This window comes from Equus quagga, chromosome 1 (genome assembly GCF_021613505.1).
Source record: "Equus quagga isolate Etosha38 chromosome 1, UCLA_HA_Equagga_1.0, whole genome shotgun sequence".
In the NCBI taxonomy this organism is placed as follows: domain Eukaryota; kingdom Metazoa; phylum Chordata; class Mammalia; order Perissodactyla; family Equidae; genus Equus; species Equus quagga.
Genome location: NC_060267.1, coordinates 92,098,285 through 92,121,436, shown reverse-complemented (window position 1 = coordinate 92,121,436; position 23,152 = coordinate 92,098,285). Strand labels below are relative to the sequence as shown.

At 42.4% G+C, this 23,152-nt stretch overlaps 1 protein-coding gene and 1 pseudogene across 2 annotated transcripts in view; one reads left to right on the top strand and one right to left on the bottom strand.

Annotated features, from left to right (window-relative positions):
- The window catches only part of MED27 (mediator complex subunit 27), a 192,440-nt gene that overhangs the window by 109,539 nt on the left and 59,749 nt on the right, over window positions 1-23,152 (top strand). For both annotated transcript variants that reach the window (XM_046637728.1, XM_046637737.1), the window contains exon 4: window positions 18,888-18,981. In XM_046637728.1, coding sequence (XP_046493684.1) covers window positions 18,888-18,981 — 94 coding nt within the window. The remainder of the gene's footprint in view (window positions 1-18,887; window positions 18,982-23,152) is intronic.
- On the bottom strand, window positions 14,411-14,611 carry LOC124231411 (uncharacterized; annotated as a pseudogene).

Here is a 23,152-nt window from a genome sequence, read left to right as displayed (position 1 = left end):
CCATAAAACTGGACAAAATTAAGATGAGGCATCCGAAGAGGTAGCTGTGAGGTATCTGAAAGCTTTGCTAATGAGAAGGAGCACATTCTCGAGGAGTGGTGGACGAATGAGGCCATAGGTACTGTCTCACACTGCACGGCTCTTGATGTCAGAAACACTTTTGCCATGATGTAGGAATCTTGATTGTTCCTGTCTTTTTTTGCTTGCTGCTTCCGGGGGCTATAAAAAATTTCATGTTTAAGATGGTGGGCCTCCTATTTTGAGCCAGTCACACTTGAAAAATATCCCTTGAAATTATCTAAACTTAATTTCTGGCCACTTTGTTTCGGAAATACTAACCTCAGGGGGTCTTTGTTCTCTACACTAAAACTTAATCTATTTGGAAAAATTCCATTTCCCTTCTGTGCAGATTGAGTGGACATGGCTCCTGTGAATGATACAGTTGCTATTATCCCTGAACACTGTAAAAATGAGCTTTGAAACTGTTGGGTAGGACCCAAACAGAAAGTGATGTATGGCTCGAAAATGCTTTAGTTGAACATAATGCTTCAATATTTTACTGGTCATTGTGGCACAGGTTTTAGAAATACATGTTTGGGTTTCTAAAGTTTTATTTTTGGATTGGAAACTTTCTCGAAAACCAAAATAGATGAATCAGGTGTGTTTGAATCAGTGCTGAGACGTCATCCATATCTGAAGAATGAGAATTACTAGCTGGTTACTTGAAATCCACATAAAATGAAGCCATCTCACTGTGTACTTCATCCAGCTTTTCCTCTTCGCTGAAGGAAAGAATGCTGAGAATATTTACAAAAATGCGTTTAACTGGGTTATTATTTTATTCCAAAAGTTTTTCAGAAAATACCAAAGAAGCTATTAATTGAGCATAGGATAGCACCCAGCCCGGATTGATCTGAGTACTTCCAAGCATACATTTAAACATAAGCTCATTATCTCTCCAGAGTCTGTGCTTGAAAATAGATTGAGAAGCTTTCTCAAAACCTTGTGGTATAATTTCAGTTACATTTAAACTATGACCAGAATTTATTGTTGGAAAAGCAAGATTCAATAAGAATATTGTAGAAAATGCAATGGAAAAATACAATGAAAACTTTTCTACATGTGACCCTAAGTGGCTCTTAAATGTATCTTTTGGAAGAGTTTATTTGTTCGTGGTGTTTATTAGTAGCCACATTTTAGGAGTCTATGTCTAGGAGCAGGGCAGATTCAGAAGGTTGGAGTTCTGATCCCACCTTCACCTACAACCAGCTAGAAGGCCTTAAACAAGTCAGCCAGCCACTCCTGGTGCCCTAGTTTCACTCTCCATAGAGTAAGGATTTGGACTAGATATCCCCTGAGTTGCCTTCCAGCTCCAGAATTAGACGATTCCTTTGGGGGCTATTATTATAATCCTTAAATCTGTCAACTCTTGGAATGTATTTCCAAACATGGATTGATTCGCTAAAGTGCCTTCCTCCTTGTGGAGAGAAGAGTGCCAGAAGTGGCCCTCTACATGTCGTCTTTCAGAGCGGGCAGAAGGCCTTTTAGCCTTAGAGGGTTACGGTCCTGGTGAATGCGAATGGGCTCTGCTGTTTTAGCTGTGAAGGGATTGTAGAAAGCAGAGTTTCCCCAGCACGAGATCCCTTAGCCAGTTAATGAAGGCAAAAGTTCTGTTGTGTACCCCGCTGCCTTCATTAGGCCCTGGAATGCAGGGGCCAATGGTCAATCATTATTTACAGTGGCAATCTGGAAAAAGTCCTGTTTCCCAGAGCTGTCAGCAGGCCCTTAGCACCTTCATGGAAATGATGAAAAGTTTCTGAGTCATGCTAATTAAGCTTAAATGCTTCACATTGTTTAACAGCAAATAATATTCTACTGTTTTGAACTCTACAAAGAAAGAAGCCTTTGAATTAAGGCTGAAAAATGTCAGAGAGCATTTCGGGCAGGGAAGAAATACTGTTCTGTGGTTGTGATGTGTATTATCCTGAGCCACCCAGACAGCTTGCCTTTCCTTTCTCTGAAACAAGTCGCCATTGTGTTGATTTCTTGCCCGCTGCAGCATATGCAGGCCGTTTTAACAGGCATGAGATGGGTTTAAATGTCAAGGAGTTTGCCCAGTGGACAAACCCTCACTTATACTAGAGGGTTAAAAATGCTGAAAAGCAGTTTAACCTCCTTGTTTTCATTCTCATTTAGTTGAGAACAGACCTCTCTAATGGCTCCTTTCTCCCATACTCCTGAACTATGGCAGGAATAATTCCATTCATAATTAGGCAGGTATCCAGTTTTAACCCTGAATGTCTCTACAGGCGGTCATTTCCTTTCCACTCCTGGCAGCCTCTCTACTCTGCTAGCAATCCTTCCAGTTGTAAAGTTTTGCCTAATATTTAACCTCAGTGTTCCCTGCTGGAACTCTCTCTTACTATTCTCAATGACCAAGAATAATTGATCCATCTTCACTCAGCAACTTCCATTTGCGTGTTTTAGGAGTAATGGTGTTATCTCATCTCTGTTAAAGACAGACTCTCTCCCCTTGTTGTTATGTCCTTGTACACCTTGTTTCCAAAAAGACTACTGGTTATGTCCATCCTCTATGCATACCTTCCAATTTGTCAGCCCTTTGTTATTATTCATGTTGGTTCTGCACCTGTTTTTAACAAAATGGAATGATTCTCTCTCCTTTTACATGTAATCCTCCCTATTAACACAGTTCCAAGCAATTTAACACCATTGTGTTGTTGACTCATTCACGGGATGATTCACGGCAGTCCTTGTCTAGGACAACTGTGGGATCTGAGCAGGAGAAACTGACATTGTTTCCTTGTTATGAGCTGTGTCTCTAACTCTTGAACACTTGAACTTTTGAAATATTGAATGTGTGTATGCCCATGCACATGCACATAGGCACACACACATACCACTTGACCGATCAGAGCTCGAGTTACCACCTTCATGGGTAGGTGCGTATGGTGATATTTGGAGCATTAAATGCAATGATTGATATGACACAATTGAATCTGAGTTACAGCTACATCTGTTCCTTGTAGCAAATCTTCTGTTTACAGGAGTAGATATCTGAAATTTAAGAATTTAAGTACTCTTGGCTTCTATCTCTAAAGCTATTAACATTTAAATAAATGTTTTTATCTGAGATAACTATTTTATTCTGAGATCTTCAAGTGAAAGACTTAGTAGTTTTGTGCCGTTTAATTACACATGCCCTCTGAACATCCTACTCCGCCACGTCAGGACAGCCTACTCAGCCATATTCATGTGCGATGTCTAGCGGGTAGAGCCCTTCCTGTAAATTTCCTTGATTACTGAATTGCTGTTTCCTAGGGTTCTTGTTAAGACACTCATCTTTATTTCTAAGACTTGATTGTGGTAGTCTTTTCTAGTTATTGGTTTCTTCAGAAATTTCTAGTAGCCCCCATAGACAGTGACAAAGGCAATGTGTTTTATGCCAGAACTGTACTTGGAATAGTTATGCTAAAAGTACAATAGATTCCAGTTATTCACAAAGGTTAAGGAATGAGGTGTTTGATAGATTGAATTTTGAGAATAATTGCCATATGTACCATTCAAAGATGGATAATCTTTAGAACTGTGTAACTGCTTCTTTGTGCAGGTAGTAAGCTCTTAGGAACTGTATACTGAATTGACTAGAGCTGGAAGGCCCCTTAGAGAGCGTCTAATCCAAAGACGAGGAACCGAAGCCAGAAGAGCCAGCTGACTGCCCACTGTGGGCCTATGAGTGAGTAGGAGAACCAGGACGGAGCCCAGATCTTTCCACACCCAGTCCAGGATGTTCTCAGCCACACACACTGCCCCGCGTGCTTTGGATTCAGGTGAGGTGATGGAGAAAACAGTGGCAAAAGGACCGAGTTACTGGATTATGGGAGAGAGTTTAATGTACTGACTCATTATCATTATCGTCAGCTGTTAGTCCTCTGTGTGTGATACTAGGAAATGTGCTAAGTCATTTACATGCATTATCTCATTTAGTCTTCAAAACCACCCTCTGAAAGACACAGTTATCATCCTCGTTTCAAGATGAGGGTTGAAGCCCGGTGGTTTGCCACTTAGGAGAGCTGGGACTTGAACGCACCCCGTGGGACTCCCAGTCTCGTGATCTGAATTACAGTACCACCTTCCTGATTTATTCATTGTTCCCTTTCAACATGAAAAGAAAGTATCTCTATCCAAAAATTATTTTAAGGGAAATATCTTGTTTTGGTAGTAATGTACAGGTCTAAATGTATCCAAAGTGTTTTCTGTTTTCAGATGTCAGGGGCCGGCCCCGTGGCTGAGCGGTTAAGTTCGCATGCTCCGCTTTGGTGGCCCAGGGTTTCACTGGTTCAAATCCTGGGCGCGGACATGGCACTGCTCATCAAACCGTGCTGAGGGGGTGTCCCACATAGCAGAACTAGGAGGACCTACAACTAAAATATACAGCTATGTAATGGGGGGCTTTGGGGAGAAGAAGAAGAAAAAAAAGGTTGGCAGTAGATGTTAGCTCAGGACCAATCTTTAAAAAAAAAATTTATCTATAAAAAAAATCCAAAAAAACAAATGCTTGTGAGACTCCTAATAGTCCAGATGGGCAGATGTGGAAGCCAAAAGGGCTTCACTGTACGAGGCCGCCCTGCTCCAGTTCTCCTGCTGCGGGCCTGCTCTGCGTGTCGGGCCGGCATCTCCTCTCAGACTGTCTGTGCACAGATTCACGTCCCTTTTCACGAAAGGTGTGAAGACCGGTCCCAGGCTTCAATGAGAGGACAGAAATGATCATGAAACCAGCTTTGTGCCTGAGCCTTTTGCGCCTGGGATTCCACAGGCACATGTTACACACCACTGCTGCCCCTCACCTGGTTGAGAGCTCAGTGGGACTCGTGGTCTTCCCCACACTGGTGCAGCCCACAGAACAAAGCAAACCGAGTGCTCGTCGCCTGAAGTCCCAAAGGGATCCAGTCTCTTGCCTTGTCTCCCCAAGACTTACTGAAAACCTCTTAATTTGACTCTTGTCCCGTTAATATTTGAGATTAGTGCAGAGGATTCAAAGCATATTCTAAACATTTTTTAAAAATCCACCTTATTGAGGTATAATTTACATAAAATGCACCCATTTTATGCTGAGTAATTTTCTGTTGTATGTGTATACCACAACATGGGTTGATTTTTTAATGTTAATCCTACTTTGCCTTTCTAGAATACACTTGATCATAACATATTATTTTTTTTATGTGTTGCTGGATTCTATTTGCTAATATTCTATTAAGGAATTTTGTGTCTTTATTTATAAGGAACATCTTATTGGTAATGCCATTGTCTAGTTTCAGTCAGGGTAATGCTGGCCCCATTAAATGAGCTGAGAAGTCTTCCCACTTCCTCTGTTTTGTGAAAGAGTTTCCGTTAGATTGGTATTATTGCTTCCCTAAATTTTTGATAGAATTAACCAATGAATCCATGTGGGCCTGGAGTTTTCTTTATGGGAAGGTTTTTGATAACAAATTCAATTCTTAAAAAGTAGATATAGGGGCTGCTTCGATTTTTATTTCTTCTTATATCAGTTTTCTAATTTGTACCTTTCAAGGACTGTCCATTTCACCTAAGTTGTTTAATTTATCGGCATAAAGTTGTTCATAATATTCTCTTATTATTTTAATGCCTCTAGACTTTCATGGTATCTTCTCATTCATTCCTGATATTGGTAAATTGTGTCTTCTCTTTTTTTCCCCCTTGATCAGTTTAGCTAGAGATTTCTCAATTTTATTTATTTTCTTTCAAATTATCTGCTCTTGATTTCAGTGATTTTTCTCTATTTTTTAATCAGTTTTCTGTTTCATTTATTTGCAAGCATTATTTCTTTCCTTCTGCTTACTTTGGGTTTAATTTGCTTTTCTTTTTCTGACTTCTTAAAATGGAAGCTTAGATCTTTGATCTTTTAATTTTTTTAATGTATATATAAGCTTTTTTAAACCATAAATTTCCCTCCAAGAATGGCTTTAACTGCATCCCACAAATTTTGATATATTTTTCTTATAATTTAGTTTAAGATATTTTCTAATTTTCCTTGTGATTTCTTCTTTGTCTCATGAGTTATTTAGAAATATGTTGTTTAATTTCTAAATATCTTGGGGATTTCCTTGATATATTTTTGTTATGGATTTTTAACTTCACCTGTGGTCAAGAGAACACATTCTGCATAATTTTGAGACTTGTTTTAAGATCAAGCTTTTGGTTTGCCTTGGTGAATGTTCCATTTGCACTTGAAAAATATATGTAGTCTACTGTTTTGGAAGGTAGAATATATATGTCATTTAGGTCAAGTTAGTTGAGAGTATCATTCAAATGTCCCATATTCTTACTAATTTTCTGTCTGTTTTTTCTATTAACTACTGAGAGAAGCCTGTTACTGACTGTTTTTAGGAACAGACACATTTAGGATTGTTGTGTCTTCTGGATAGAGTCACCCTTCCAAGCTTTTATCTCTTTCTCTTTTTTGAATCATTCTTAGGACCATCCCTGTTTGTCAGTGATGGGCTTTGTTCTCCTGAAGTTTTCCCCTTCCTGTGGGCAGAGGAAAGTTTCCTTGGGATCGGATGCCATGGGGGCGGAACGAGGAGGTAGGACTCAGAGGGGCAGTGGTGGCATGGGTGAGCAGAGGGTCAAATTGATTAACTTTATTTCTCCTCTGACTTACAAAATACAAGAGTTTGTGCAAGGATTTGACAAACTGCCACAGGATTTCTCAGCTTAGGGAGATATGATAAATGTTCTTTATGGTTTGGTGAGGCTGCTGTCAACCTGTAGAGGGCACCCTCTGAGAGTTTGTTCAGGGCAAGCAAAGCATCATCTCCCTGTCTCTGGTAGAATCCTAGATTTGGCTCCACTGGGAGAAATTCGTTCTGGGACAATTTTTAACTCCTTTGAAGGTGGCAAAGGGAATTTTGGGGGCAGTGGCCTTGCATGCTGCTGCCTGTGTGAAAGCTATTTTATTTTCTATTCAGGAGGCCCTCCTCCCACGCTGAAATTGCATGTTCTCAGATGCACATTCCCTGCAGTCAGCTCCCAAGGTGATTGATCATCCGCAGCCCTTGTTCAGGGTATTGCTGACCTAAACACCCTGGCCCCTCATAGGATGCTTAGCCATTTCTCCGCTCTTCAGTATCTCCAGATGTATGCATGAAAACCTTTGGTTTGGTCTTTTTTTAAAGGTATGAGAGTGCATATTTATTTAGAATGGAAAAAAAACGCAATTTATAAAAGCAAGAAAAACCTTTTTGAAACCAAGCTGTTTAATTACCTGCCTAATTCTTAGGGGGTTTCTAAACTCAGTCATTGACAAACCACCTATAGGATTTTTGCCATAACCTTTGGTAAGCTGTTCTGTTATTTACATAGTCTTTTTCTTTAAATAAAGTCATTTTTAAAACTTAGCCTCATTCTAAAAAGTGATATGTGTGAAATCAGGTTTTACTTGCTAGCTATTTATTTTTCTATATACATATATATTTAAATTAAAAATGTTCATCCATATATCACCTAACATCACCTCACGCACCACTTTGTGAATATGCGTGTCACACTTTGGAAATTGTTAGTCTGGAGCCAATGTGAATTTGACAGTGAACTTAGTGAGAGAGAAGAGCAGACTAGCATTGTCAGTGGTCCGAGAAGGAATGCTTTGTGCCTGCAGCTCAGAGATGCTGAGTCCCTTTAAGAAGAAAGAGGCAGTAAGAGAAATAGCAGATAGACTGGGGTAACTATTCCTCAGTGAGGCAGATCCTTTCATTATGATTCCATTATTCTGTCTGAGTGCCATGAATGTCAAAACTAGCCGTATCCACAGTTAAAACACTCCAGGAAATGTTTGTTAAATGAACGATGTTGAGCTAAGTGAGCAGAGTGTATGTAAAGTTTTATTTCATTACCAATTTAGAATACTCATATCACTATTACCCTCAATTAATTTAAGTATTTTTCAATTTGCCATATTTGTTATCCGAGCAGGGGAATTGCGGGAGTGGTTTCATTTGATGAACCTCATGCCATTCTGGGAGGCGACTCCAGGAAGAGGACTGTTTCTGGTTTGACGAGGCTTTACTAAAGGGACTGTTTCCAGAAATGCAGGCTGGTGTGGGGACACCACAGGGAGTAGTGCAGGGCCCCTGCTGGTCCTTCCCCTGAGGGCAAGGGGAGTGTGTGGTCATGGTCACTGGGACCCAGAATAGAAGAGAGAGAGAGCTGTGAGGAGAAGGATCCTGTCGGAGCTCTAATGAGGGGTGTAGCCAGTTCCTGGTGACTTTGCTGGCAGAATAAATACCAGACCTCACTCTCTTGCCACCTTCCACATCTCCTGTCAGTGCCTCCTTCAGCCAAACCCACCCAGAAACCAAAGGGCAAAGGAATGCATTGACGGGGTCCACATGGCTCAGCCCATTGGGGCAGAGAACACTGTGGAGGAGAGGGTCCGGTCTTGGTGGGGGTGCGAGGCAGTATCTCGTGGGTCATAGTCCCACCCAGTGCTCTTTCTGTAAGCTAGTAGGGGCAGGGGGATGTAAAACATAGGGGATGAAAACATAGCCGTTACTGACCCCCTGCAGCTCGTAACAAAGCTGAAGTTAGGAGTCATAGCCGGCTTCTGCTGTCCCCCAGTCCATGTCCCTGTTACTGTCTGCTGCTCATCCCTCAGCTGGTAGGGGGATGAACCAAAGCTTCATGGCTATAGGATTAGAGTTCTTGGTGTTTTGTCGTTATTGAGTTGTCACAGCCACCCTCCATGACCTCATGCTTCTCCCGCCCTCTGATTCTCTGGCTAGTGCCTACCCTTGACTGAACCCAAATGGAAGGCCAGAGGATAAAAAGGCTCGTTGATGTAATCTCTGTGTAAGTCAGCCTCCTGGCGCACAGTGTAGGGTGAAAGAGGGTGGAAAGGTGGATGTGGAGGGACACCAGAAAGATGTCCAGCATAGATCCATTCTAGAAGCCAGATCTATTCACTCCAGTCACTCCATACTAAGTCCTATTTTAGGATCAGCAGCAGTCTTCCCTCTTCCCTGTCTGCCTTCATTCGAAAATAATGAAAAGAACTCTACTAACTGAAATGCAGTAATGTGTTAAAATGAGCAGGGAACCAGAATGGAATATTCCCTGCCTTTAATGCTTGTTCTTCAAGCAGTTTTTAGTCTGTGACTGACTTAACTGAGTGAGACTTTGTGTTCCTCTAGACACAAGCAAAAGTTCCTAACCGTTTTCTTCAGAAAAAGGCAATATTTGTACACATAAAAGGAACAGCTAATATTGCAAATAATTGCTTATTTTGTGCTAAGTGCTTTATGTGCTGTGTTCTCTCATTTAATTCTCATAATGACCATATGGAGAAGATAGCGTTTTTAGTGTCAATTTGCAGATGAGGAAACTGAAGCTTTGAGAGGTTAAGGGAACTGTCCAAGTTGAGGGCAGAGTGAGAATGGGAGCATCCAGGTCCCTGGGATCCTGAGCCCCAGCCTCAGGCTCTGTTGTGCTGCAGACACTTTCAAGGCATCCACAAGGAAGATTCATTTATCAGGTATCCATTGAGAGCCCGCTGTGTGTCGGACAGTGTCTAGGCGCTGGCGGCGGGGAGCAGGATGGACTGTGCCCTTCCTTCATGGAGTTTTCAGTCTGGTGGGAAAGGTGGGCGTTCAACAGTCAGTCACCCAGATGTGTGGGCTGGATTGTGATCTGTACTCTGAAGGACAAATGAAGGATGCCGTGAGTGATAGCACTGGGCCATCTTGGGGCCATGGAGAAGACTTTTCTACTGAAGGTTTGGTTCGGCAGAGATGTGTGGGGCATTAGATCAGGAGTGAAGAGTCACGCAGTGAGCACTCCAGGTGGGAACCATAGGTGCGAAAGCCCCCTGAAGCTCCAAGCCAGAGACCCCACCCAGGAATGTCTGGTTTTGTTCTCATTACTTTCCATTTGTCATTATCTCAAGTCTGCCTTGTAACCCAGCTGCCATTAGAAAGGGGAGGCGAAAGAAACAGCCTCACTGTGTTGTTGGATGTTGGATGACATTTTCTGGTTTAGAATTTTTTACTTTTTGTAAAAGAAACAATTACAAAACAAGGTTCTGTTTACTCTGTGTTCTTTATTCAGCCTTGATCCAGTCTGCTTAAATCAGTCCAGGTCACCAAATGTTTATTGAGTGCGTATTATGTGCAAAATCATTGCAGGGACTAGAGGTGGGTGGGCCTCAGACTCTCTCAAGGAGTGATTGTCTGATGAGTGAAAATGAAACTTGAAAGTGCTGTCATATATAACATATTTGTCCTAGAAAGGGAAAAAAATTTTATGGTTTCCTGAAATGTGTTTACCATTTCTGGCTATTGGTATGCATTTGCTTAATGTATTGTTATGAGTGGAACAAGTTATGTGTTCAATGATTGTTAGCATTCTCTTTGGCATTTCTTTTTGTGAAATCTACCATATATGTTCCCAGGACATTAAAACATCAAATATGAACAAAATCTTGTGCACGTGTGCAGCAAACTCTGAATTACTGGAACAGGTCACCACATTAAAGCATTGCCAAGAAGTGCCACATCTGAACGGGCCAGTGTGCACTTAGGAACCGGTCCTCAACTGTGACCGGGCTGGGAAGGGAAGCTGTGGGACTTCAGGGAGGGGTGTAACTTTGCAGTGTGCGTTGGCTGGTTGAAAGTCAGAAGCCCTTGGGGTGTGAACTTTTCGCACATTCATCCGCATGCATGTGAGTTCCAAGCGTCGTTTCACCAGATCTGGCAGAGGTGGATTAATGACTCTTGTTCGTTGGTGTTGCTGGAAAGCTTGATGTGGGTGTTTTTCTTGTTTGAGTGTTTTTTTGGTCTGTAACGTCTAAAGACTTGCAGAGGAGGTAGATGTTGAGTGATATTGGAATTCTTTCCCCAGCTTAATACATTGTTTAAATATTTTAAGGAAAATTGGGACCCACAGATGTCTGAATAAATTTTTAATGCAAGAAGGGCAGAAATTTAGAAAAACATCTACCTTTTAGTTATTAACAGAAAATAAAATGCAAAACAAGTATTCACTATTTTGCCCCTTCCTGTTACCTACCAAATTTGCACATTAATTGAGAGATGCAAAATCAAAAACCCAACAGGGAATGGAAGGAAATTTAACTTAGGTTTCCTGTTTTTCTGGAGGTAAGCCTGTGGCCTTGAAGGGAAATGGCTTGTAAGCGAATGAAGTGTAAACCTCTGAGGGTGGAGTCCACCTTGATCATCCTGTGTCCCTGGGCTCACTTAGGCACTGAATGGATATTTACTGAATGACTGGGAAGAGAGAAAATCATAAATTGATCTCACTTTGGTTAATACACTACTAAAAAATGTCTCAATTGTTTTATAAATAATCTGGGGAATGACAGAAAGTAAATGTGCTTTTCCTGTGGAATCCTCGCGGAGCTAATACAAGCACTGTGGTATGCCAGAAAGCCCTGGGATGGGGAAGGCCCTGGGACGGGGGTCAGACGGACATTCCGGGCTCAGCTCCACCCACCACTCGGCCATGCTGTTACCCTGGACAAGTCACTTAGCCTTTCTTCTGTGATTTATGAATCGGGAGTTTGACACTTGCCCTTCTTACTTCCCAAAGCTGGTGAGCGATCACATGAGATAAAAGATGCAAAAGTGCTTTGAAAACTGTAAAACAATGCCTCCTTTCCTGCTCGATCTGATTCTCCTTCAGCGGAAAGCATGGGCTAGACCCATCCCTCCCGCTGTCCGCTTCTCGCAGAAAAGCCTCCTGTGGGCCAGCTAATTCAACTGTTTTCTATCCTTAGTATTTAATATTCCCTGAACACAGTAATTCTTTGCTGAGGACTGTAGGCACCTTATAAATATTTATTAGTAGATATAGTAGGGATAGTTGACAAGCTAAACTCTTTACCTCTCTAACTCATGCTAAATCATGTGTAGGAGGAATTCTGTTTTTATGATGGTATTTACCATGTGTCCTAGTTCGTACATGCCTGTGAACTTGACTGGGCTGTTTGACACTCAACAAGAAGGCAGGCAGGCAGGTTTCTTTATATATGTCAGTATGTCATGGGTCTTGGTGCATTTATTTCAACATTAGGAAATGTAGAGTGGCTTTTGTTTGCTTGCTCAGGTGGTTCTCCTAAATTTGTTCAGGTAACATGTTCACATAGTTCAAAATTTATAAGCTCCTAAGGAGTGAACAGGGGAAAGCTCCCCTTCCACTTCCGTGGCCTGGCCACAGTTTCCCTCCCAGGAAGCAAGTGTTCCTAATCCGGACAGGCCTGTCTGCTGAGACTGAGTTTCCGTAAAGAGATTTAAGTTTTTGAGTGTCTCTCCTTGGAAGAGAATAACACAGTATGTAGGTAGCTAGCTGGGCAGGGACAGTAAGGGAGTGTGGTGAGAAATGGTGTAGAAATCTAAGCCAGTGCTCTTGCTTCTGTCTGTCATACATCTAGTCGTGCTTTTTGATGTACAGTTTAGAAAATACTTTTAATTTTCTTGATAGAATAACCACAAATCACAGACATGATGTAGATATTTTATAAATCTGAGAAGCTTGACCTAAGTGGAAGAAGTGAGCAAGTTAGGCGCAAGTTTCCAGTCTTATTTCTTCAGCATATTGAGATTGATGGTTGTAGTTTCAGGCAGTCTCATTCTCATGAAGTAATTAGACAAACCCCCTTCTGTTTCCACCCACTGGCAAAGTCCTCTTGGTCTCATCATTCTGGACAGGTGTGGAGGAAAATCTTCAATCATTTTCAAGTCGTCCAAATGATTCCCTTTTTGATATCTACTGGGCATTACCCTTTCCCCCAAAATGTGGTTTATTAATATATGCATTCCTAACTTTCAGTTTTGTATGGATGGAGATAATGAACAGCATGTATGGTACACACTGTGTGGGGTAAATGCTATTTAAATCTGGTTTGAGCTGCTAAACATCTCACTAACACAGGATCACTGGCTGGAGTCCAGGTTTGTTGGGGTTTTTTTCTTTTGAGGAGGGGTCAGATTTTAGAGAACTAAGCCATCTGTCCAGCAAATTATTTTAAGGCTTTAATAACAAATAGTTTGCAACTTATTTTAATGTGTAGAGTAGAAAATTAATGTTTTGAAAAACTGATATCTTTAGAAATGCCTTCCACATTCTGTTTTGCTATCATTTTGGTATTGTAATCCCAATTTGGTAGTGCACGTCTTTGTACTAATGTTTTCGCAGAATTAATTAGTTCATTAAAAGCAACATTTTAAAACTGGCATGTCAATAACGCAGTGCACGTCTGTAGAAGGCTCTTGCGTCTAAGAGGCACTGAGCCTTTCCTGAAACAGATGCCGGCATCGTGTGGCTGCATATTAAGCTGGAAGGCTTTGAAGAATCTCTGCTGTGGTCTTTGAGGTTTGCTCTGCCGAGCTCTCTGGCTGCTCTTGTTCGTGACTTTTGATGGCTAAGGTAATGAACTCTCCAGCACCTCAAATCTTCATCTGCTGAAGAGAACTTTGCGTTTTAGTTGTTTCATAACTGCCCAACTTGGGTCTCCATGGCTTACTTTTAATGTCCTGTCTACTCATTCAGCAAATATTTAAGGAGTGTCTCGTGGTTACCAGGCCCATGGCAGGGTGCTGGGATTCAGCGCTGAAGAAGGCAGTCATGTCATCCTGCAGAGAGTCCTTTTCGAGAGAGAGACATTAAGCAAATAACCACTCGAAAAACTGCTTAATTACAACTGGGACAGGAGACACAAAGAGAAATAAAAAGTGCCACAAGAGGTAGGATGAGGTGCGCTGACTGATGGGGGCTGAGGGGAGTGTCAGGGAAGGCTTCCCTGAGGAAGTGTCATTTAAGCTGAAACCCAAAGACTTGAAGGGTAAGCGGGACTGCCGGGACGTGGGGGTAGAAGTAGTTGTGAGAAGAACCCTCCAGGCAGAGAAGGCAGAATGTGCACAGTGTGCAGGGCGGGGCAAGCCTGCCCGGGGAGTGGAAGGAGGCGGCTGAGCAAGGCTGGGGCAGGAGCAGCAGCTGGACTGTAGGCCTCCGGGGCCCTCTTCGGGCTCGAGACTTGAGTTCTCCACTGAGCTGTGCCTTAAGCAGTGGTAGAGAAAGCAGGCAGCTCTTTCCACAAGCAAGGAGTTTCTGTAAAGAAAGCATGGGTGATGTGGCTTTAGGGGACAGAAATGGTGGCTCACTATCAATGAGCTCGAAGGCTTTGGAAGTGGGTCCTTGACTTTGTTGGAAAGATTAATTAGCAGCGAGAGACAGTTGTTAACAAACAAACAAACATGATCCTTGGGCTCCAGCGTGGAAGTGTGATTTTAAGATGATTAGAACCGTTAGATGCATTGTGCCCCCTGTACCACTTCACTCGTGTTCGCTTCTAGGCTGTAACAAATATATGTATTTCTAAAATGAAAGTAGCGTTATTGAAACATACAATTTACCGTTCAGAAGGCAACAAAGAAGAAAACCAGATGCCTTACTTCTAGAACAGGTCTAGAGCAGTTATTCTGAACTCAGGGTTCGTGAATGGACTTTAAGCTGATCAGAACAGACACTGCACTTGATCTTAGCCAAAAGGTCAAGAACCAATTGTGGATGGACTTTAAAGGGCCTCCGAGCTGCAGTAAATGGTATGTAAAATGTTGTGCAGACATGTATTTTAGTTTTTAGTACATTCTCAAATGGATCTGTGACCCAAGAAAGATTTTAAAATGCTGATAAAAGACATCGGAAAACCCGATAGTCTTTTACGTGTTTGCAGAAGGCCTTGGAGGTGTTGGAGGAGATATTTGTGTGTCATTCCCCAAGGCTGAAGTGGGGTAATTGGGTGGAGATACTGGTAAGTGGATTTGAAACAGCCTGGTAGTCCAACAGTACAAGAGGCTGCCTTGTGATGTATGTTACCAGGGTTTTTATGTACACCTTCTCTTGAAGATGCTGTTAAATTCCTAGATTGGCAGGGACCTTGGATGAGAGGACCTCTGAGGTCCCACGGTTGTTTACTTCTCTGATTAAGGACATTTAAAGAAACAGGCCAAGCTACTTGAAGAGAATCAGAAGAGGAGAGCAAGGCTTGTAGGGCTTCAGAAATTAACATTGGAAATCTGAGAATGGCCTGATTGTTTCGGATGCAGCAGAGATGTTGAAGTAGTTTAGACTAAAGCTTAGTCCTGAGGAAGCTTACAGAGACCTTGAGAAGAATCACTTGGATTGCAATGGGAAAACTGCATCAGAAACCATTGAGAGTCTGACTGTAAATGGGGAGCAGGGCAGGGGGATAGAATTCTCTAATTGCTTAAAAGTTAATTTTCTGCCTGAAAATATTGAAGTGATGAATCACACCTTGATGGGAACTTGTGATTTCTAAAAGTTGGTTTTTCTAGCCTGGCTCTTGAACCATCTAGCCAGCTCATTGGCTGAGTTCTTCAAGGAGAAGAACCAAGCAGCTCTCCGTTTTCGAAAGGCCTCTGTAATGTAAATAGGAACAGCAATCTTTCCAAGTTATTACCCTGTTAACAGGTTGACAGATATGTGCAAATTGTGACTCACTGCTCAATTTGGCACTAAATTAATGTCTTTCCGCACCACGTCTGCGCAAGTGTACACCAGTCACTGCTGCTGTGTCACTGCCTGTTTGCCTCTGTTCCAAAGGTAAAAATTAAAGTAATCTGATGCTGCCACAGAGCAGAGTGTAGCATATGGTGGAAGTGTGGGAGGAGAGCACGCTGTTCCTACCTGTCCTCAGCCCTGCACGCAAAGTGGGCCGCCACATGTTGCAGAGCTCTGTGCAGACGCCCGCGGGGCACGCCGGCTTGAAGCAGCATCCTGGGAAGTACTGCCAAAGAGGTGGCGCGGCGGCGACCACCCCCATACCGACCCCACCCTCGGCGAAAAGAAAGTCGCATTTCGTCTCCGCCTTTTGAATTTCCGAGCTTTCCTTATTTCTGTCAAGTCACTAGTGGGGAATTTGCATTTGAAGTTTGCCTCTATTTGAAAATGAAATGTTTTGATTTTTGCTTCCAGGATTTAGACATTGTTTTCCTCAGTTAGAGACGCAACTGCCTCTCTCTTTCTCTTTTTGGCAAATACATAATGTCACCTGTAAAAAGGAAATTTGCATCTCCTTTATGTTAGGCACGTGAATGAAAAACAGTCTCCTTGAAATTCATTTTTGCTTAATAAAATCTTTGGATTGAGTTTGCTGAGCTTTATCTGAGATCACAGGTTGGGGAGGAAACGAAAACTACCTCCCCAGACCTCCCACTTGTCCTATGTCGATGGCAGGTATTTTTCTTAGGAACTCTTTTTCTCCTGCCACTGCTTTCCTTTACAAGTAAAGAGCTCATAGATAAAGGAATCCAGAAATGGCAAGGAACATTTGTTGTCTGCCCATTTAGAACTCTGACCCTTACTAAAAGCAAGCAAAGTTGGGCAATTGGCATAGAATCCTAGAAATCTACACACTCAGGTTGGTTTCTGGAATCATCCCTTAACCTACCCATTCTCCTATTTTCCTAGCCTACTAAAGAGACAAGTTTTCCAGAGAGTATTTTGAAAAGCTTCAAGGTGAAAGGTACAAGGGAAGCAAATTATGATGTTACCTTTGTACTGAAGTTCTGCATATTCATTTGCATTCCGCTGTCCAGAGCTATGATGGCTATTGATTGAGGACGGGTTCAGAAGATATTGCCTCCCTCCTCCCCCCATTAGCATATACTTAGCAATGACCTCCATTCACACAGGACAGCGGATTTTTGCTTCCTGCTGAGTCTGGGGTAACTGGGTTTCAACCACATGCATAGATCTAGAATGTTTCCAGTGACCTGGTGTACACTTTTGACATGAAGTTTGCTGTGTGTCTTTCACCATTTCAAGAAACATCAGACAGTGATGAAAAATGTGTTACTTTCCTCCTTTCTTCATCTTTTCACCTCTTTTGTAGCATTCAAGTTTAGAACCACGGTTGTATATTGTGAAGCTGTAAATCTAGATCGGGAGCGAGGGAGATGATGTGGTGTCTTAGTCAGTCTGTTTCTTAGCCATCCAGGAAAGCTTGTTTTCTAAACCATTTTAAAAATGAACAGAATGGGGCCTTACCTTTAAGAAATACCTCTTGTTCTTTCTGAGCTGGTTGCTTTTTTCATGCCATATCCTTGTCTTCTGGTCCTTTCTAGAGATGGAAGATAGCTGTTTGGTACTGAGTTTGTAAAGCCACTTGCGTGCTTGAAGAATATCAAAGTCTCCCCTCAGCCCTCTTTTCCCCGGGAGCAAATAGCCTCCGAGGCCCCTCCACCTCTTCTCGTGCACCTGTGCTCTGATCTTCTTCCGTCATTGTTATTTACCACTGGGCCTGCTACAGCTCTTCCCCTTCCTTTTCAACTCTAAATTTAAAACTGTACGTAGCATTCTCTAAGGAAAACTCAATAGGTTAGTCAGTAAGATTACTTTCTGACTTGCATAGCTGATACGTTGATGTTCACTTTTTAACAAATGGCATCATGTTGTCTACCGTCTCTCCTGAGCGCCAGGTCTCAAACTAAAATCTTTTCGTGCTGTGAGTGGAGAGCTAATCTCCCTCTTCCCCCAAGAGAACAGAGCTTTTATATGTCCCTGATCTAATGGACATGTAATTCAATTTGTCATATCCAACGGATATGAAACCCAATGCAAACCCCTTAATAGATAGTTTTGCCTCTCAGCTCTTGTATTATACATCCCCTTTGTGTCCAGGGTGATTGGATGGTGAGCACAAATGCTGGTGTGATTTTATTCTCAAAGGATCTGAGCCAGACCCAACTCTGTTGATGCCTTCACAGTAAGTGTCCACCGTCGAGGGACGGGGGCAATTCATCCTCATAAGAGAGGGCATTTTTGCAGAATAGGTCCATGATGTACCAATAAGAGTCTTTATAATTTTGGAGTCCTTAGTATGTGCCCGACAGCATGCTGAGTGCTTAATGTCAGTTATCTCAATGATTATTAAACCTTAAGAAATGTAGATTCCATTTAGGACAGAAGAACAGAGAGGGCTCACTTTCAGAGGGATGTTTCCAAGAAAAAAATGGAACGGAAAGATTGTCTACTTTTGACTATAGTGAGAGAAGTTTTAGAGTCAGGTAGAGAGTTTAGGGATAAAATTGTAATAGGTACGTAGAAAACTAATCAAGTGAAAATGAAGGTAAAACAGAAAGCTTTATAAGTAAATAAACGTACTCATGAGCCACTCACTGTATGGCTCAGCTCTTAAGAAATAGATGCAGAGATATTAGAATGTAACACATCAAGTACCAATTTAAGCAAAAATTATGGTATAACTTGAATTAGTTAAGAATCCAGCCAGGAAAACAAATGATTTCACGTATTAAAACAGAAGGAATTTAATCCAGGGAATTGGTTATTCAGGTGATTGAGATGAGAAACCAAACAGGGGACAGCAAAGTGACCAGAGCTGAGCAACAGCAGGAAGCTGCTACCATCTCTGGACCAGAGGGACAGAAAGAGGAGCCTCTGTAGTTGGAGCCCAGTAGCCAGGAAGATGACAGAGCTAAATGCTGATCTATAGAAGAAAGTCACTAGGTCATGCTTTAAAATGAAAAGGCTAGAACTGGCATTAAAAACACATCTTGCAGACATACAGAAGTAAATACCAGAAGAAATCACTAAAAAATGGTTGGCTCTGAAGGGCAATAGGAGGAACGAAGGAGTAGTACTTTTCATAAAAAGCCTTGTAAATCCCATTTGCTGTCTTAAAAATGTATTCCATTGAAAAAACAAAATTCAAAAGAAGATTCTTTAGTACACTGTAGATTTGCATTTCTTTGACTAGGGTTCCAGTTCATACATCTGTGTTTCTTTTTTCCACTTAGATATGTTGATGATGTGATCAGCCGCATTGACAGAATGTTTCCTGAAATGTCTATCCACTTATCCAGACCCAATGGAACGTCAGCAATGCTTCTGGTAAGTTCTACCTACCTATAGGGACCTGTGGAAGAAAATTGACCTCAAGATTACATCTCTGTTTCTGTGTTGTAGGATCTATAGAATGGACATTAAATCCCAGTTGGATGGTGATTAGCATGTTTCTCTTCTCTACTGGCATTCTGTAGGTTAAAAATCCTACACGTTGAAACCTTGCTTTTGAACGAAATACAGAGCCTATCTCAGTTACCCAGGGAGGAAACACACTGTGAGGCCATTTCACCTGTAAGTCAGTCCGTGATGTTCTTGTGCATTGTTTTATATTGTCCCAGAGGCAATAGTAATGCTCAACTGATGGATCCTGCTAAAGAAAACACCTTCTTAAAACAGAAGCAGGTTCTGTGGAAAATCATTTATAAAATCCCTTATGTATTTGAGGAAAGTGTTCTGAAACCTTATGACTGCTGACTTCCGATTTTGTTGTTTCATTTTGGTTTGCTCTGAGCAAGTTGACTTCATAACCTCACCATTGATGTTTGTATTTGCATGAATTCACCAAAGACAGGTGTGTTTGGGAAATACAGTGGAATAGAAATTACAGTAGTAATTAGAAAGGCATAGAGACTTCAGTGATGATGAGCTTTTCTAATGCTCTGTGTGATAATGTACACTTGAAGGATTCTTTCCTGAACACCAATTTTGAGGAGCCACCACGTTTTACGAAAAGCAGCTTAAGTGGGTGAGAAGGTGGGTCTGGATGCAGCAGGGAGGTGAGCTTCAGGGGGGAGTGTTTGTCACGTCTCGTCTGTTGCTGCTGCTTTGAGGCCTAGTGTGAACTCCCCATATTTTAGCATTTTACTTTGTAAAATCATAAATAGCCAGTCACTCAGGATGAGTTACTCCTCACTCAGGCCGCTCACCGGAGAAGAACGGGCTTATTGTGTATGCATGTGTGTTTTTCCCTTAAAAAGGGGAAAGATGTGGGCTTGTTAAGTGTGATATCTCATTTGTGAGGAAAAGATTAGTGAAGTTCATCTGCGTAACATGCTACTTTTCTTTAAAATTCTTTCTATTAAAAAATACAGTGAATGAGATAATGCAGTGTTCTTTTAATAGAAAAAAAGAACAATTTGTATCTGTCTACAAAGCGTGCAGTATTTCCTGCCACAGTTAAACGTACAAATTGTCTAAAGTTTAAGATCCTCTAGACCCAGCAGCTAAAACGTAAATCCTGCTTTCGGCATGCTTGACAGGGAGCAGGGAGTTAACGAAGATAAAAATGAAAGCGTCCTCAGTGAAATAGGTTTGTTCAAATTATTTCTGGGTCATTGAGCTTCCATTTCATGATGAAGGTAGGAATTTGGCATTGAAGGGAATGAGCAGAGAGAACAGGATTATAGGTAAACAGGCCTAAGATATTAGAGTTACTTCCACCTCAGAAAGCTGGCTGTTATTTCACGATGACCTGTCAGCCTCATCTGCTCTCATGGAGCTTCTGTTTTCATAGGCTGATGAGAACTCAGTTCAAGGGAAGAATCCCCTTTTACATAGACCATTTTTACCCCCACGAGTGGCTGATCCGTATCACTATGCATCTAGCCAGCTGATTGTTACCTTTCTGAGGTGACATGGAATTCACATAGGGTGGTGCCTATCTATAGGAGTAGCAGTGGGTGATCTGAGGTTGAATCAGACTGCCAGGTGGATAAGCACACTTTGAACATAATTGCTTTCTTTGGCTTTTACTTTGAAAAGATGGTGTTTTATTAAATTGCAGGTCTCTAGGCCATTGGCCGCTGCCACACACATCTCTGAGGTCGAAGGGACTTCTCACCTGGGAGAGGAGCAGGCCCGAGAGCTCCTCCGCTGCCCTTGCTCGTCGTCTGTCCCTGTGCCTTCAGAAGAGGTCTGGGCCCTGTACTGTAGGCAGTAGGGCCCCCTGCAGGAGGTGCAGGCAAGAGTTCAAGTGTGGTTCCCTGGAGATTCATTTGGAAAGCATGTTAGTGATCTGGACCGCAGCGTGTTCTGGAAAGCTTTGGGAGGCGAGTGAGAGTGATGGGGAGAGATCAGTTAGGCCGCTGAAGCGGGGCACACTTGAGCATTCTCTGCTGACATCTCCCTTTACCTGCCTTGGCCAAAGCCTGAGCTGCACCTCTGCTTTTTAGTACAATGGCATTTCCTTCAGAGTCCTCCAGGCTTCCTTAAGTGCAATCAACAGAAACCTGTGCTGATTAACTTAAGCAAGAAAAGGGTTAGTTTTTGTCTTTCTTTTGCTTTTTAATGATCATAATGCTCACATACATAAAGAGAGAGCCGACCTGCCTGGAGCAACAAAAACTAGGGTAGCTCCAGGAGTGTCAAGAGCAGGACAGTGGTCCTTCTTGGACCCTGTGCCCCAAATGATTTGGGGTCAGCGGCTTCCATCTCATGCCTGTGTACCTACAGCCCAGGAGAAACACTCCTGCCAGCCTAACCTGAAGTTGTTCCTCCCCATGTGGCAGGAGCGGGGAGTCATGCCTTGGCAGCCCCACAGCACTGCAAAGAGTGGAGGGGGGTCATTCCCCAGCAGATGAGAGAGGTGGGGCTGAGAAAGCAGCAATCTGCATGAGAAAATAAAGGTCACTGGACAGAGCCTCATGGCTTACACAGTGCTCATCTCCTCCCATCCTCACAGTAGCCCACCAGGCCGATAGCACCAATTGTTTCCATTTTACAAGTGAGAAAACTGATGTAGCTTTTCTCCCGGGTCATGCAGCCGGAACACCGCTGCCAAGCCTCTGGGATGCTCTCCTCCGCCCGTCTCTGTTTATAGCTCATGATGGTGGCGAGTACAATTTAGACCACCAGGCATTAGGCTGGTAATGTTTTCTTAAAATTATTTTATTGTGTAATTTGATATATTTAAAGGAATTTGGGTAATGTATTTGTCAATGATAAAGCATAATGATAAACCTGTGAGCTCACCACTCAGTGTAGAAAGCAGAGCGTAAACAATATGTGCTTCTCCCCGGTCCCTGCCTCTCTACCCAGACTCCCCACCATCCTGGTAACCATCTTCTTCTCTTCCTTTTTTAAATGCACTTTACTACCACATGGACATGTAGCCCTAAATAACTATCATTTAGTTTTGTTGAATTTTGATCTTTATAAAAATAGTATCATGTTGTGTGTACTGTTTCTGAGATATATCCATGTTGGTGGTTATATCTGTTAGTTTGATCATCTTCACTGATGTGTAATCAGTCCATTCTGTGACTATACGCACTTTATTCTTTCTCTTGTCAATGCACGTTTGGGTTGTTTCCGAATTTGCTTTTTAAATAATGGTGGTGTGAGCATTCTTGCACATACATCAGGATAAATTTTTAGGCTTTAGTCCAAGCCGTGGAGTCAGTGCAGGCCTCTGTCTAGAGGAGCAGGAGGAGTGTTGGGAGTAGTGGAGCAGACAGCTTTTTCCCAAGAGCCACTCAAGTTGTGAAATGCAGTGTCATGATGTGCATGCTAGTGTACACAGGGGCTCAGAAACGGCTCCAGTTAAATAGCCTGGCTTCCGCATGTTCCACAGACTTTGTGGTTGTTAATGATCTCTTCTGGTTTGGGTATGTGAGTACAGAGGGGTTTTTGGAGTTTTTGTGCACATGCGTGGGAAAGCAACATAAAGTCATTGAACTCCAGAGCATTCTATGAACAAAGGGCAGGTTTGGTGATCTTGTTTTGGTTTCCTCCTTCACGAGGCAATCACTGCCAAAAGCAGCAGAGTGCCTTAGACGTACGAAGATCTGTAATTGGGAGCCCCAGTCTATCATCAGCAGTTTCTTCGCAATATAGAAGGAGAAGTTAAAATGAGGACTATACTTATAATTGGCACTTTTTAAGGCGATTGGGGTGTTTGGCTCATCTAAAGCTAAACCAGCCTGTCCTTGTTGGCCTGGAAGCATCAGAGCCCATCAGAAACTTTAGGATGATCACCTTCTGGCCTGGGCGCTGTGTTTGACCTGGAACCACATGCGTGTACCCTCTTCATGCTTATGGACCCACAGATAGTGTGTGCATAGGCCATGGGCTAGAGGAGGGAAGGGAGGATAAATTGGTGATCAGTAAGTGTTTACTGAGTGAATACACAAATGACAAATAAAATCATCTTTCTCTCCCATATATATCAGTTTGTCCATATCAGCTGCACTGGGGACCTGCTCCTCAGGGGAAAAGG